General features: G+C 41.8%; 1 protein-coding gene across 1 annotated transcript; it reads right to left on the reverse strand.

The window, feature by feature from the left end:
* Positions 1-914: 914 nt before the first annotated feature.
* LOC311583835 (uncharacterized protein) lies at positions 915-15,736 on the reverse strand. The gene is made up of 4 exons (XM_084757753.1): positions 15,719-15,736; positions 4,327-4,453; positions 4,057-4,117; positions 915-2,876 (listed from the first exon to the last, which is right to left on the reverse strand). Exons 1-4 carry the CDS (start codon positions 15,719-15,721, stop codon positions 1,580-1,582), a joined length of 1,488 nt encoding a protein of 495 aa, XP_084613879.1. The 5' UTR covers positions 15,722-15,736; the 3' UTR covers positions 915-1,579.
* Positions 15,737-16,207: the final 471 nt, after the last annotated feature.

The raw sequence follows: 16,207 nt of genomic DNA on the forward strand, positions 1-16,207 counted from the left end.
ATACACTCTTGTGTGTTTCATTGACTTGGGGTGTGAGCTGTGTTGGATCTCAGTAGACCCCATAACACAAAGGCCTTGCCTCATTCTTTCCATTCACAGAACTTCTCTCCAGTACAACTTCCTTCATGATGATGAGCACTATAGAAACGTACAGTGGCATCACCATGTAAATACTTTCATTAGGTTGTTCTTCCTTATGAAATCTTTCATGATGGAATGTACAAAAGCTTCATCATATTCATTGCACGCATGTTTCTCTCCTGTATGAATTCGTTCATGTTTTTGAAGATGTCTGCGATATGCAAAGGCTTTACCACATTGGTTACATTCATAGGGTTTCTCTCCAGTGTGTGTTCTTTTATGTATGGAGAGACTACTGTGACATGCAAAGGGTTTACCGCATCGATAGGGCTTTTCTCCAATCTGTATTCTTTTATGCCTTTGAAAATGACAGTGATAGGCAAACTTTCTACCACATTGGAGATTTTCATTAGGTTTCTCTCTGCTATGAGTTAATTTATGTATTGGGAGACTATTTTTTTTTTTTACTACAAAGAACCTGAATTTGAAACTAAATTAAACATATAAATGTACATTAAAGCTAATGGCATAGCAATTTGGGAGCTTAAGGCAAGATTTAATCTAAATGAATTTAGAAAAATGATGAAGGGATGTAATTTGAAATATAGATTGTGCAAAAATATGAAATGCATCAATAACTTAAAGTAGTTTTCAAAGCCTACACTACTGGGGAAAAGAGGCTTATGATCTTAATGCCAGCATTAAGACAGACAGAAGCAGTGCACAGCTAATGAACAACTCACTATTTACAGAAGGATGGCAACAACATTCACACCATGTGATCTTGCCGACGGCCGAACTGATAGAAGCAACAGAGAAAATGTACCAACATGTTACTTTAGAAAATAAAGGGTCACTTTAATAAAGTAATTCTGCCAGAGGAAATTAAGCCCTGAGTGTAAACATGTGAGCTCTACAATACCAAATCCCAACCAATCCATTCATAGTACTAAATATACAAAGTCAGCATGGTCTTTTTAACACAGTACTGTTTATAATAGTTCAAACACAATCCTTACCATGCTCAACGACAAATATATAACAAATATTTTTCTTATAAGACACAGGTTATTTATTTATGAATTATAAGACCTATATACAATGAAAGACATACTACACAATCAAGTATTTTAATATGCTTCTTATATGCAGTGACCTTATTCACACTTTTCAGAATTGACCACGTCAATTTTCAAAATGTATTTGGAAACTATTATGATGTGCAATGTCATTACGATATTGGATACATTCACAGGATTTCCTTCCAGTGTGTGTTCTCTCATGCCTTTGAAAATCATGTGACATAAAAGACTTTAGCACATTGCTTACATTCATGGAGTTTCTCTCCAGTGTGTGCTCTTTTATGTACGTGGAGACTATGAGATATGCAAAGGATTTACAACACTGCTTATATTAATATGGCTTCTCTCCACTGTGTATTCTTTTATGTATTTGGAAATTACTGTATTGTGCAAAAGCTTTACCACATTGCTTACATTCATAGGGTTTCTCTCCTAGTATGTGTTCTTTCATGACTTTGAAGATGACTTTGTTGAGCAAAGGCTTTACCACATTGCTTACATTCATAGGGTTTCTCTCCACTATGTGTTCTTTCATGAAGTTGAAGATAACTGTGCTGTGCAAAGGCTTTACCACATTGGTTACATTCATAGGGTTTGTCTCTAGTGTGTGTTCTTTTATGTATGTGAAGACTATTGTGATGTGCAAAGACTTTACCACATTGCTTACATTCATAGGGTTTCTCTCCACTGTGTGTTCTTTCATGATTTTTTAGATGACTGTGTTGGCCAAAGGCTTTACCACATTGCTTACATTCATAGGGTTTCTCTCCAGTGTGTGTTCTTTTATGTATGTGAAGACTATTGTGATATGCAAAGGCTTTACCACATTGCTTACATTCATAGGGTTTCTCTCCACTATGTGTTCTTTCATGACTTTGAAGATAACTGTGCTGTGCAAAGGCTTTACCACATTGGTTACATTCATAGGGTTTCTCTCTAGTGTGTGTTCTTTTATGTATGTGAAGACTATTGTGATATGCAAAGACTTTACCACATTGCTTACATTCATAGGGTTTCTCTCCACTGTGTGTTCTTTCATGATTTTTTAGATGACTGTGTTGGCCAAAGGCTTTACCACATTGGTTACATTCATAGGGTTTCTCTCCAGTGTGTGTTCTTTTATGTATGTGAAGACTATTGTGATATGCAAAGGCTTTACCACATTGCTTACATTCATAGGGTTTCTCTCCACTATGTGTTCTTTCATGACTTTGAAGATAACTGTGTTGTGCAAAGGCTTTACCACACTGCTTACATTCATAGGGTTTCTCTCCAGTATGTGTTCTTTTATGAGTTTGAAGATGAATGTGCTGTGGAAAGGCTTTACCACATTGCTTACATTCATAGGGTTTCTCTCCAGTATGTGTTCTTTTATGAGTGTGAAGATTACTGTGCTGTACAAAGGCTTTACCACATTGCTTACATTCATAGGGTTTCTCTCCAATATGTGTTCTTTCATGACTTTGAAGATGAATGTGCTGTGCAAAGGCTTTACCACACTGCCTACATTCATAGGGTTTCTCTCCAGTGTGTGTTCTTTTATGCTTTTGGAGACTATTTAGATGTGTAAAGGATTCATCACACTGGGTACATTCATACAGTTTCTCTCCAGTATCAACTCTTTCAAGTCTTTTAGGATGACTGTGATATGTAAAGGCTTTATCACATACAGGATATTCGAAGGGTTTTTCTCCCGTTTGATTTCCCTCGTTCCTGCAAAGATAATGGGTACATTTGAAAATTTATCACTTTCAGTACACTTATGAATCGTTTTAAATGTATGAATTAATTTTACACTTTAGTCTAATGATAAAAAATAATCAGATATTATCACGTTGTTTACATTTATGGTGCTCCCCTTCTTTGTGAGTTGTTTTGAGACTTTGAAGATAACTGTGATGGTAAGAGCATTTATTACATGGTTCATGTTTGTAGCATCCTTTTTCTATAGGTTTTCATGTACTTAAAGAAAACAAGAAGAATTCAGAGCTTTACCACATTGATTCCATTCATAAAATTCCCTAAGGTGTGAGTCATATATTTACAAGTTGAAACAGAACAAAAAGAATGTCCACATTCCTAGTACTCATAGGGATTTGCTGCATCGTGAGTCTCTGGATGATTCTAATGAAGTTGGAAAACCAGTGAACTGAAAACTTGCATCACATTCAGAAAGTCTACTCAAAAGTGGGGACTACTACATAGCTTCTGTTTGTTCTGGGACACAGAGGTACGGTGCTTCTTTTAATACCGCTTTGCTCACATAGCCTGTATCCATTGTGACATAAGATATAGCTATTAGAAGAAGAATAACAAGAGAAAGGGCTCCACATTGCAGTCACACACTTTGATGTTTGTTCCTCATAGACATGTGGTATAAGGATTAAGGTTTCTCCACAACAACCTTCTTGACTCTCACAAACTGTCCCCTCACTAAACTGCTTTACTCTAGACTATGTGCTTATTAGAAACTTTTGAACATATACTTATCACTTCTCCCATAGGTGTACTTTCTGTGCACATTGAGATACATGCTACACGTATAACATGGTATGACACTAAGGGAGCCAGGTGTGGTGGCATATATCTTTATCCCAGCACTTGGGAGTCAGAGGCAGGCAGAGTGCTGTGAGTTCCAGGCTAGTTTGCTTGGTCTACAAGGTGAGTCTAGGACAGCCAAGGATACACAGAGAAACCCAGTCTTGAAACACACACACACACACACACACACACACACACACACACACACACACACAAAGACGTTGAAGGACATGGTTTTGTGAGAATGTATTCATCCCCAATACACATAAAGCAGTGCTTTCCTTTAAAATACGCAGGACATATTAAGTTTTCTTGGGAGGCATATTCATATCAGCTTGCACATGAGATTTACCTTTCATATCTCCTAGATCTTTGACACTGTTCTTCAATAGTGTGGTCTCTCCAATTGTATCCTAAAACATAGTACCAGAAAATATATGATATATCTTTGGAAATTAGGTCAAACTTACCATACTATCTTCAGTGACTCTTAGAACCATGCCTGACTTAATCACCTCATCCCTCTCACTTTCAATTCAAATTACAAAACAGCATCAATACCAATGAAACAGTTGCCCTGTATTTTAAAAATTGAAAACAAAAAATTTTGTCACAGTCTTACCTATAGTGGTGAGATTCCAATAGGTCTCCAGCATCACATCTTTGTAGAGATTCTTCTGGGAAGGATCCAGCAAAGCCCACTCTTCCCGAGTGAAGTTCACATGCACATCATCCAAGTTCACTGCACCCTAAAATGTCCCATATATGCGTACTACAGGAAGCATGATAGTGACCACACTGGAAATGTATAATTCTCTGACATAGAATTCATATAATTCTGGGCTTCGTTCACTTATTTTCTGACACAGAAGCTCTAATGTACTCACCAAGTCATGTTAGGTGACTGAGGTCACCTAGGAAAGTGAATAAGATTCTCCTCTATCATGTCTAAACTCTTTGAATAGGATATAGCCTTTCAAGAGAAATGAAAATTAACAGATAAGGAAACAGAGAGAGAGAAGAGAGAGAAAGAGAGAGAGAGAGAGAGAGAGAGAGAGAGAGAGAGAGAGAGAGAGAGAGAAAGGTAAGAACCATCAACAGTACTGAGCCCTCATCAGAGAAACTGTATGAACTGTTACTAAAGACTAAAAACTAAACAAAAGAAAAGAAAAAAGGACAAGCTGGTTGTACTGGCTCATCCCTTTAATAAGGGTACTCAGGAGGCAGAGGCAGGTTCATCTCATTGAGTTGGATGACAGACTGGTCTATGCCATGAGCTCAGGGACACACAGATGTAGTTATTAAGACCTGACTCCTACAAAAATCAAGGAATGAAACAGAAAAACCCCAGAGGACTTTACTGAAGTACCTACAAAGAATTGCACACTCACTCTAGTTCTGTATTCATCTTAAAGATTCCTGAAGTGCCCAGCTTAAACTGTAACACTGATAAGATCGTACTAACAGCAAATGCATGTTACACATGGACAGATTTTTGGGAACCAGGCAAAGAAACTAATTCTCACTACTCTCATTTTTGTTTTCAGACTCAAACCATAAGGAAGAGTGGCCTAGAGCATTTCCATGCTGCCCCCATTCTGTGGGAAACCCCCTACTGTAGATTCTTCCTATTTTAAGGAATAAATGTTTCTTGGCCCAAACACTTAAGATAAAAATTGCTGCATTGTGAATACAGCCTTCAAGAGAAAGCTCACTTCCCTTCCCATGTGTTCCCTCCCTACTATAGCTTCTGCCTACATCCTGACCAAGCCTGGTACTCAAGGACAACTTCTCCATCTTGTTGGCAGGGCCAATCAGGTTCATGTTCCCAGGTCCAGAAGGCCACTCCTATCCTGATTGATGGAAACTTCCTGGCTCAACCCCTGAATCAAAATATGATGGGACATTGTTCTGGTTCCCCTTCCTCCACATTTTCCCCCCATTCTTTACAAATATTGTACAGTCTCTGTTCAAGGATGCAGGTCAGATCCCAATATGGCCGCATCCCTGTGCTCAGGAAATAAAGGTTTCATTTTCACTTGTTCTAGCTATAGTGAGTTTTCTTTGCTTCCACCTCAAACACAACAAGATAAAATATTAGCAATATAAATGTTGATTTCCTTTTTGTTCCTTTTTGTTTCCCATTTTTTTTTCCGAGACAGGTATTTTCTTTGTAGCCTTCACTGTTCTGTTCTTCCTTCTTTAGACCAGCCTGGCCTCAAACACATAGCAATCCACCTGCCTCTGCCTCCTTGAGGGATGGGATTAAAGGTGTGCTCCACCACACCTGGCTGCAAGGGTTGATATTAAATGAGTAACAGGGGCAGGAGAGATGTCTCAGCAGTTCAGAGATCTTGATGATCTTGCAAATAATTAGGTTCAATGGCCAGTACTTACATGGCTGCTCACAACTACCCATTATTCCAAGTTCACGAGTTCTGGGGCCACCTACTGACTACTGTGAAGTCCAGGCACACATGGGGTGCACTGTAAACATGTTTTTGTTTTGATCCCAAGCGTGGAATGTGAAACTGTCTTGTGTGAGGGTGTTTGGTGTTTGTCTATTAGAAAAAGAACTGCCTCATGTGGAGAAATGTTCTTTGCCATTTGAAGAACATCCTGCATGGACTATGGGAGAGTAAATATAGTCCAAATACGAAAGATCAATCCCTTTTGCATACCTTTATATTGCCTGGCTGCTCAGAGTTGCTCCTGCTTTGAGATGCTCTGAGAGATACAGTCCTGGGAACCCTTGCAGGCTTCCGCTGTTGCCATTGCACTCACGTTTGCTGAATGTTGGGTTTGCTGATGAAGGGATCAGCTGGAATCCTGATAGCTAAGAGTGGAACCTCCCTCCAAGGAACTGAGTGTAAGAAGGTGACCTCCATAGTCCCTATCAGCCCTTTTCTCTCCTAATGTGAGTTGCTGCATTGAAAGGGTGATAGAGGCATTAATGAGCCCCAAATAAAGTAGGCTCTTTAAAAAATTATTTATTTATTATGAATACAGTGTTCTGCCTGCATGTACACTTGCAGGACAGAAGAGGGCATTACCTCACATTACAGATGATTTTGAGCCACCATGTGGTTGCTGGAAATTGAACACGGGAAGTTTGGAAGAGCAGGTGGTGCTCTTAACCACTGAGCCATCCCTCCAGCTCTAAAGCAGGCTTTAAAAAGATCAAAGCCTGCATTGCATCATCATGCTCATAGGCAAAGACTCATATTCATCAAAAAATTTCAAGACAAACACAACATGTAGGAAGAATGCCACACACCTGCAATCTAACAACTCAGAAGGCTCAGGGTGTATTAGTGTCATGAATACATGCCATCCTGAGAAAGAGAATATATAGTCTCTGCCAAATTTCAATATCCAACATGTGGATGAAGGTCAGGAAACAGCATATGCTTGACAAGTACAAGACCCTACATTCCAGGCACATCAGACACTAACATAACATGAAAAGAAACCAAAAGCCAGCAAAGTTGGCCTACATCTAATCCCAGCACTCTGGAGAGAGTCAGGTGGACCTCTAAGCTGGAGGCCTGTCTTTTCTACGTATAGAGAAACTTTGTCTTCAAAAACAACAACAACTAATCTAACATTAGAAGAACATTCGGCTAGCAAATTAGCTTAGCACTGAACAGCAATTGCATCTACTGTATTTTATGTCATTTAGGAATAGTCTACAATGGTGAGGGCTTGAGAAGGAAACTGATGAGTTTCAACCACAACACAGTAGACAGGAAGACAGGAAGTTGGTTGAGTCCACAGACACTCAAGTCACATCCCCAATAAGGAATCTAGAGAGGGTCCGACTACAAAAACTTCCATAAGCTCCTCCCATAACCCACAAATCAGAAACAAGTGTGCAAAGACATCATCCTCTCTGGGAGTGTTTGTGATTTTATTCCATCTGACTCTTGTCACCTTGGGCTCATGGTCATCCCATGATGAAAATGCATTTAGTCTAACTTCAATGATACGAATAGTCTGCAACAGCCTGGACACTGTTCAAATGTCCAAAGTCTCTTCTGACTCTCAAGACAATCTCTTGATGGCCATATCTTGTCAATTCAGAAAACAAGCTACAACTTTCTAATCTTTACTGGCATAGAATAGCCCTTCCCATTCCAAAGAGAGGAATGTGTGCTGAGTGAGAGAAGATAGGACCAGCGCGAGAAACCATGATAGAAGGCAAAGAATAAATTCTCTATCTCTGTCTCAGATACATGCAGCTGCTGTATCAAAGGGTTTAGATGTCCCTATCCCTGAAACCTGTCACACATCTCTCAGATTGGTTACTTCCACTCCCTACATGCATCTCTCCATGGCTGACTTCTCATAGCTCAGTTAACTCAACATCTTGTGGTCTCCAAATACAACCCAGGCTTTTTTATCCTTATGCCTTCAGGCAATGAACTCTCACAGTCTCCTCACTGGGGCTATGACTCTGGAAATAGAGAGCAAGAATAGTGCTGAACTGAAACCACAGAGGAAGAAGCTTCTTCCTTCCAGGAACAGTATAGCATGGGTGGGTGGTGCTGTCAATTGGGCTTCTATATTGGGATGGATCATACCTTCCTTGGACCACAGTTAAAGCAGGTTTTGTAGGAAGTTCCTTCCTGGGACTAGAAATAACTTGGCCTACCCTTCCCTTAATTCAAGACTTAAGAGGATCAAGTGTCACCCTTAGGGCATCATCGTAGGCTTCCAATCCAGAGCAAGGGCCTGCCCTGGAATGGTGACCACCTCCTTGAAAGTTCCTGCCTCGGTGTCAGCATTGGACTGCATCTGATACTACCTACTGCTCTTCTTTCCCTACAAACCACAGACTTTGTGTTTATTTCTACACCATTTGTTACTTTTTTACATTCTGGTCCTTATGAGCCACTAGTAAAAATCATCCAAAGAGTCAATAGTCCATCTAGGATATCAGCTCATTATTTAATTATCCTGCCTTACTCAATTTCTCAAGGCAGGAGAAGATTAAGAAACATTTTGGACCAAAATATCACACAGATGACTACTAGCTGCAGAATTATGGAGTCTATTTTCTACTGAAATCCTATGACCTGGACTTCCTTTGTCTGCATTACTCTCAAAACTCCTTCCACGTCCTACAAGAACAACTGATTAAACTCTGTAAACACATTTCTAAGCCTTTTGCATTTCAAGTCCTGACGTTTTCCATATTCCTCCAAAAGAGAGCATCATCAGGTCTGTCCAGCAGCTACATCACTATTTGTGTACCACTCTTTTTTTTTTAATAACTTGCTACTCTGCTGCTTTGACTGAATTCTCTAACCAAAACCAACTCAGGTAACAAACGAGTTTTTGGATGGTTTTTTCGAATCACAGCCCATTTTTTCGGGAGCTTAGGATACAAACTCATGTAAAAAGAAATGTAGTAGGGCTGGAGAGATGGCTAGAGTTTAAGACCACTGACTGTTCTTCCTTCCAGAAGTCCAGAGTTCAATTCCCAGCTACCACATGGTGGCTCAGAGCCATCTATAATGTGATCTGATGCCCTCTTCTGGTCTGCAGGTGTACATGCAGGTAGAGCACTGTATGCATGATTAATTAACTATGGGCAAACATGGTGTCCTAGCTTTCTCTCTTGCCTGGCCACTGTCCCATGCTCAGCCAGCTCCCTTATCCAGCCCACGTCCACTTGCTTAGAGACATTGCCATTCTCATCGGAAGAGCCTTGCCACATCAATTGTGTTGATGAATCAATACAATTGTTGACTGACAGAGCAACCAGCCAGTGTGGTAGGGGCAAGCCCTCAACTGATGACTGTAGATACTGCAATGTTCTGAAATGAACCTAATTAGGACACACAGGAATATCAGAAAGTGTTTAAAACCTTCAAAAATGTGTTAACCTTAGCAATCAACACTGATTATTGCAAAAACTAGCAAATACAGATGTGCCACGAAAAGAGCACATTTTGAGGCTCTAAGATTAAGAAGAGAAAACTCTTTGTCTCACAGAAATTCTTCAAACCAACAAAAACTCAAGGAACTCATAACATAATATAGTAAATCTTCATAAGACAAAGACAGGTGAAGGTGCAAAGGAACATTGATTCCCCAGATGCAATTGTGAGGCTTCCTCCCTCTGTTTGTTAACCTAGGCCAACTATGTTTCCTGAGTCTTACTGCTGAATAAGCTCACCTGAAGAGACCCCATTAAGACCAGTCAGACTCCATTTTGTGACAAGCAGCTACACTTCCTTGTTAGCACACAGACCTCTACCCTGGTCCTGGGAGAATTCCCTGGACAGGGTCAGGCTCACCAAGAACTACTGATTACAAATAACGTTCCTACTCTAGGAAGAGTGTTTGTGCCTTCAGTGCTGGGAGAATTCTCTGTATCGGGTCAGGTTGACCACAAACTATGTTTATGTTCAGCATACTCTGAGACCTTGTTAGTCCACAGACATTCCCCAGCCCCTCGCTCCACAAGACCAAACCCAGGAACTGCATAGAGGAGAGAAGAGAGGTAGATCTGCAGCAGGGAGAACTGAGCAGGAAGTTTGCTTAAGGGAAACCAAGTGTTGGTTGAACAACTAGCTAGAGGAACTAGTTGTTGAGATGGTGAGGAACGGAGGAAAAGGAAATACTCAGGCATAAGCGGTAGAAGCTGAAGGTCTTGAAGCCCAGGAGAACTTTTCTTCTGCCTCTCTATCTGTCTCCGCTCTGTCTCCTTTGCTGTCTGTCTGACTTCTCTCTCCTTGCTGCTTCCTTGCTTTGTGTCCTGCTAACTATCTCCTTTCTTGCTGTTCCCCATCTACCTATCCCTCTTGCCATTCCCTATCTATCCCCCTCTCTTGCTGTTCCCCATCTCACTCTAGCTTACTCTCTCATGTCTCTTACTTGCTTGCCCTCTCCTTGGGCCAACCCCAGAATTTTATTGAAATGAAGTTCAATTATTTGTTGTTACTAATTACATCATGATTTTCCCATCATTTACAGTCACTAGGGCAATCAAAAATCAACAGAGTAACAAGGAAATATAAAAGTTCTGTAACCTACAACAAAAAATCATTTTTAAGGCAATGGGCAGCATCACCTGATCTTTATTTTTTAAATGATACAGAGGAAAGTCTAATCATACATTTCCCCAGGCTACAGCCAATGTGTTTACAAGGTCATAGCATCATCATACCTTGAGCTAAATATTATTGAAAGAAACACTTGACCTACTTCCAGTCTCAGACCAACAGCTGTGCTATCCAAGCCTAGGCTAACTGCCAAGTGGTCCTCTGTCGTAAAATATCTGTAAAACATGATGATCCAAGACCCTTCTAGGGCTCTCAAAGCATTTTTTAACCAATGTTTCTACAGGAAACAGTGTCTAGTCAAGTACTGTTATGTCAAGGTATTAAGTTTCTTTCATGCCGTTTCTGCTTGGGTTCTCACAGTCAGAGCAAAAAACTATCATTGTCGCAAGGCGTTGGAAAGATGCCCTTTCAACATTCTCTATGGGAAAAAGTTTTCCCTGTATGAAGTTGCTAAGGGCTGAAGAATAGAGTGGGAAAAAAAAAAAACAGTTTTAGGAGAAATGCCTGATTTCTAAAACAGCTTTACACTTGGACCATACCAGATATTTAGGGACAGTAGTGATTAGCCAGAGATCCTTGGAACTTTGTCAATCAAAGCCTCCACAGTTGTTCTAGATGTCTAGAGATCATGTTGGATTGTTGGAGGCCTCTGGAATTTTGCCAAGAAAAACCTTTATGACCTGTCCTCCTGTCTGTGACACCCAGATATATATGGAACTGTCCCCGGCGACAACCTGGCCAGGACCAGTGAAAGGTCAATTAGAACTGCTTTGTCTAGTTAGTAAAAGCATCTGGAGTCAGAGCCTACCACCCTGTTCCCTGACAACCCCCTGACTGAGCTGATTGTGGTAAATAATTGATTCCTGAGAACATGATGGCTCACTATGAAGACATTGTGCATGGGACTAGGTGGGATGCATCCAGACCTTCACCACTCTCTGGTCCCTGAGACCCAGGACCCAGTCCCTTCTCAGCGTTGCCCCTAGAGATGCATCTCCCCCCTCCATGCTTCCGGTCATCAGCACAGACCATCCCCATCTGCCCTTCTCCTCCTACCTCATCTCTTTCCCTGAGCCACTAACTATGGGCGCACTAACCCTGCTCAACCACAAGCCCTGATGGACAGAAGACCACGTAGTCTGTCCAAAGATATCCCACTATCTGTTACAACAGACCCAATTCTTACACACTGTACAGAATACCAGGGAAAGCGTCCTCCCCACTTTCCATGTCTCCTAGAGAACACAGGCCATACCCAACTGCCTCATCTCTGTGTCCAAGCCCCTATCTGGGCAGGCACATTCCTGATCAACCACATTCCATGCCTGCCCAAAGCCCAGGTGGGCTGTCAACAGATCTACAACCTTATCTCCTCGGCCCAGACCTTGATTTACTTTTTCTTTTTTTTTTTTTCGAGACAGGGTTTCTCTATGTATCCTTGGCTGTCCTGGACTCACTTTGTAGACCAGGTTAGCCTCAAACTCACAGCGATCTGCCTGCCTCTGCCCCCCAAGTGCTGGGATTAAAGGCGTGCACCACCACCACCCGGACAGACCTTGATTTTCACAATTGCCCCAAGCACTGGACTGGACACCAGAGGCAGCTTCCTCTCCCCCATCCCATCCACACCTCCTGTGGATCCCTAAAGCCATCTCTCCCTGAACTCCTTTTGCCAGCCTCTAAGAACAGTAAGCATTCTCCATGAACACAGCAGCAAAGCAGAACAGTAAAAAGTCCAATACTCAGCCAAGACACTGTCAGACTACCCAGGGAGCAAACAGAAACCTGGAAACAATACTCCCACATCTACAAGACAAACCCAGAAATCAACACCCACACCAATAATCAGGTCAAACCCACATACCTGGATACCAGCACAGGAGCATAATCAATAATAGCCAGGAATTATGTCACCAACAAGGACAAGCTATCCTATCACAGCAGGTCCTGAATATCCCAACATAGCTGAAGGCACAAGAAAAAAGCTTCAGGCCGGGCGTGGTAGCTCAGGCCTTTAATCCCAGCACTCAGGAGTCAGAGGCAGGTGGATCGCTGTGAGTTCAAGGCCAGCCTGGTCTACAAAGGGAGTCCAGGACAGCCAAGGCTACACAGAGAAACCCTGTCTCAAAAAAAACCAAAAAAGAAAAAAAGAAAAAAAACCTTCATAGAGGTCCTTAAAAAAAATTAATACATTCCTTGAAGAGATCCAGGAAAACACAATCAAACAACTGGAGAAACACAATAAACCCCTTGAATAAAGCCAAGATACACTAAACAATGCTTGAATGAAGACATAAAACACTCAAAATCTTAAAATGGAATTAGAAACAATAAAGAAAACTGAAAAATTGGGGAATCCTGGAAATGAAAGTCTTAGGATGACAACGTGAACTACAGTGGCAGGAGACCCTCACAGATTGTATATGAAAGGGAGAATCTTGGGAATTGATGATTCAATAGAAAAAAATGGATACATCATTAAAAATAAGAGCGGATCCAACCTAAGTTTCCTGGCGCAAAACGACAAGGGACTCTGCCATCTTATCAGAAGACCAAAACTATGACTAATTGCAATAGAGGAAGGAAAAGAATACCACCTCAGAGGTCCAGAAAATATTTTAACAAATCCATAAAAAGAAATATTTCCTAACTTAAAGAAGATGTCTCTCAAGGTACAAGAAGCATGCAAAATAACAAATGGATTGGTCCAGAATAGAAAGTCCCCTTGCCACATAATAATAAAAACACTAGACATGAGAAAGAATATGAAAAGCTGCAACAGAAAGTAAAACACAACAACCAGGTAACACATACAGGCTGACGTATTATAATTGCACCTGTCTCTCAATGCAGACTCTAAAAGTAGAAGGGCTTGGACACATGTGCTGCAGGCTTTAAGAAACTACAGATGACAACCCGGATTACTATACAAGAAAAGTTTCAATCACCATAAATGGATAAAATAAGATATTCTCAGGCCAGGCAGTGGTGGCGCACGCCTTTAATCCTAGCACCTGGTAGGAAGAGGCAGGCGGATCGCTGTGAGTTCAAGGTCGGCCTGGTCTACAAAGTGAATCCAGGACAGCCAAGGCTACACAGAGAGTCCCTGTCTCGAAAAACCAAAAAAAAAAAAAAAAAGATATTCTCTCATAAAGCCAAAATTTAACAATATTTATCTACAAATATAGCTTTACACAGGGTGCTAGAAAGAAAAATCCAACTCAAGGAGGTTAACTAAACCCATGAAGACACAGGACATAACTAACCTCACATGAGCAAAACCAAAAGAATGGAAGGTGTACATACATATAATATGCTTGAGACATACACATATATACACACACTAACACATCACAACCACCACCAATAACAGCAACAAAACACCAGGAATTAATAGGCACTGTTCATTGATATCTGTCAATATCACGACCTCAACTTACCAATAAAAAGACACCGGCTACCAGAATGGATGCTAAAACAGAATCCATCCTTCTACTGCCTACAACAAATACAGTTCAACAGCAAGGACAGACATTGCCTCAAGGCAAAGGGCGGCAAAAAGAGATTCTGAGCAAATGGACCTAAGAATCAAGCTGCTATGGCCACTTTAATATCTAAAAAATAGACTTCAAACAAAAAGTCATTGAGATGGGGAAGGACACTGCATATTCAACAGAGAAAAGTCTACCATGATATCTTTTACATTCATAACATCTATGTCCCAACACCAGAGCACCCAACATTGTAAAAGAAAGTGCAGCTTAAATCACCATAGACCTTCATGCACTAATAGTGGGACACTTCACTATCTCACTCTTAACAAGAAACCGGTCCTTTAGGAAAAAAGAAAACAAAACAGAGAACTACCCCAGGTAATCGATGTTAAAAGCCAAAACAATCAAATTGATATTTACAGAACATTCCACCCAAACACAAAAGAATATACCCCCTTCTCAGCAATTCAGGCAACTTTCTCCAAAATTGATGATACCCAAACAAAGCGCAAGTCTCAACAGATACAAAGTCGTTGTAGTGACCTTGCAAACTATCAGACCACCCAGGATTAAAGGGGCACACCATCACCAACAGACACAAGAGAAAGCATAGAAACTCAGGGAAACTGAACAACTCTCCACAGAATGGAAAAAGGGTGAAGATAGCAGTGTGCAGGGTGTGGTGGTGCACGCCTGCAATTCCAGACTCTGGGGGGCAGAGGCAGGAGGATCTCTGTGAGCTCCAGGCCAGCCTGGTCTACAAAGTGAGTCCAGGACAGCCAGCGCTAACCAGAGAAACTCTGTCTCAGAAACAGAAAAGAAAAAGAAAAAAGAAGAAATACAGTGTTAGTAAACAGGCAGCAATGGAGCCACCCCTAGAGGCACTGATGCCCATGGAAAACGGAAAATACAAACCCGCCCAGGAAGCACGTCTTCTGAAACAAGCCACCACCAGCAGGCAGGATTCAGGTCTATTAAAGCACGTGGGCACCTTGTGTGCATACGTGTGCACTTTCTGCACTAGAGCAAGGTAGATTATAGAGGGAATTCCTCCCTTTCCCCAAGCCATCTCCTAACCATCTCCAAAGACTGTCTCGGTATTCCCTTCCCATTAAAAACAACAACAAACAAACAAACAAAAAAAGCAAAAAACAAAAACAAAAACAAAAAACCCAAATCAACCCTCTAGCATGGATCTGTCGCATGGCATGATTTCTTTTTCAGCGTACAGTCCGGCTGCATACATGCTAACATAAAGGCTACAGAAAACATTGAAAATGGTTACTCAGTCTATGCAAACTAATGGAATACAATGAGCAGTCCCCATTAAGAGGCCACAGTCCGGTCCAGAGAGTGACTAGGACCACCCCAGGGAGGACCCGCCACACCAGCTCCCACTGCTCAGCTGCCTGCTCCTCCTGGTTGTGGGCAGTGACCCTGTGCTCACCATGTCTCGCCTTCGGAGCTAGCGGGAGCTCCCCTCACAGGACACAGCAGATGCCCTCAGCACATCACCCCAAACCATTAAAGCCTGCTCAGCTACACAGTGGAACCTGCAGCATGGGACCAGGAATAACTCCCCTCCTTTTCCTGCTGACAATTCTGCCTCAAGGCTCTGATTGGCTAGTGTTTCTTGAGTGACATGAGCAGAAGGGAAGCAGCACAGCGGGTCCTGGCCCAGGCTTCCAGCCCAGGGCCAGTCCTTTTCCGGATCTGCAGAGCTTTTCATTTCCATAGCGCTTGTGCCTGTCCTCCTATACTCAACCCCTTTGTCTTCTCACCCTGCCCCAGGGAGGACCAGCCACTCCAGCTCCTGCTGCTCAGCTGCCTGCTCCTCCCTAGGTGTGCAGTGACCACGCCTTCAACGCCTTGGGACCTTGGAGCTTGTCTCAGCTGCCCTCAAGGCCCTCAGCAGGCACTTGCCCTTCTTCCTCCT

The sequence above is a fragment of the Acomys minous genome (genome assembly GCF_964271855.1).
Source record: "Acomys minous genome assembly, chromosome: 14".
Classification (NCBI taxonomy): domain Eukaryota; kingdom Metazoa; phylum Chordata; class Mammalia; order Rodentia; family Muridae; genus Acomys; species Acomys minous.

Excerpts from the sequence above, each read along its gene's own strand:
- LOC311583835 (XM_084757753.1), bottom strand. Across the intron at positions 4,118-4,326 it reads TTGGAATCTCACCACTATAG|GATACAATTGGAGAGACCAC; the intron begins GTAAGACTGTGA and ends ACTATGTTTTAG. Across the intron at positions 2,877-4,056 it reads AGATCTAGGAGATATGAAAG|GAACGAGGGAAATCAAACGG; the intron begins GTAAATCTCATG and ends TTATCTTTGCAG.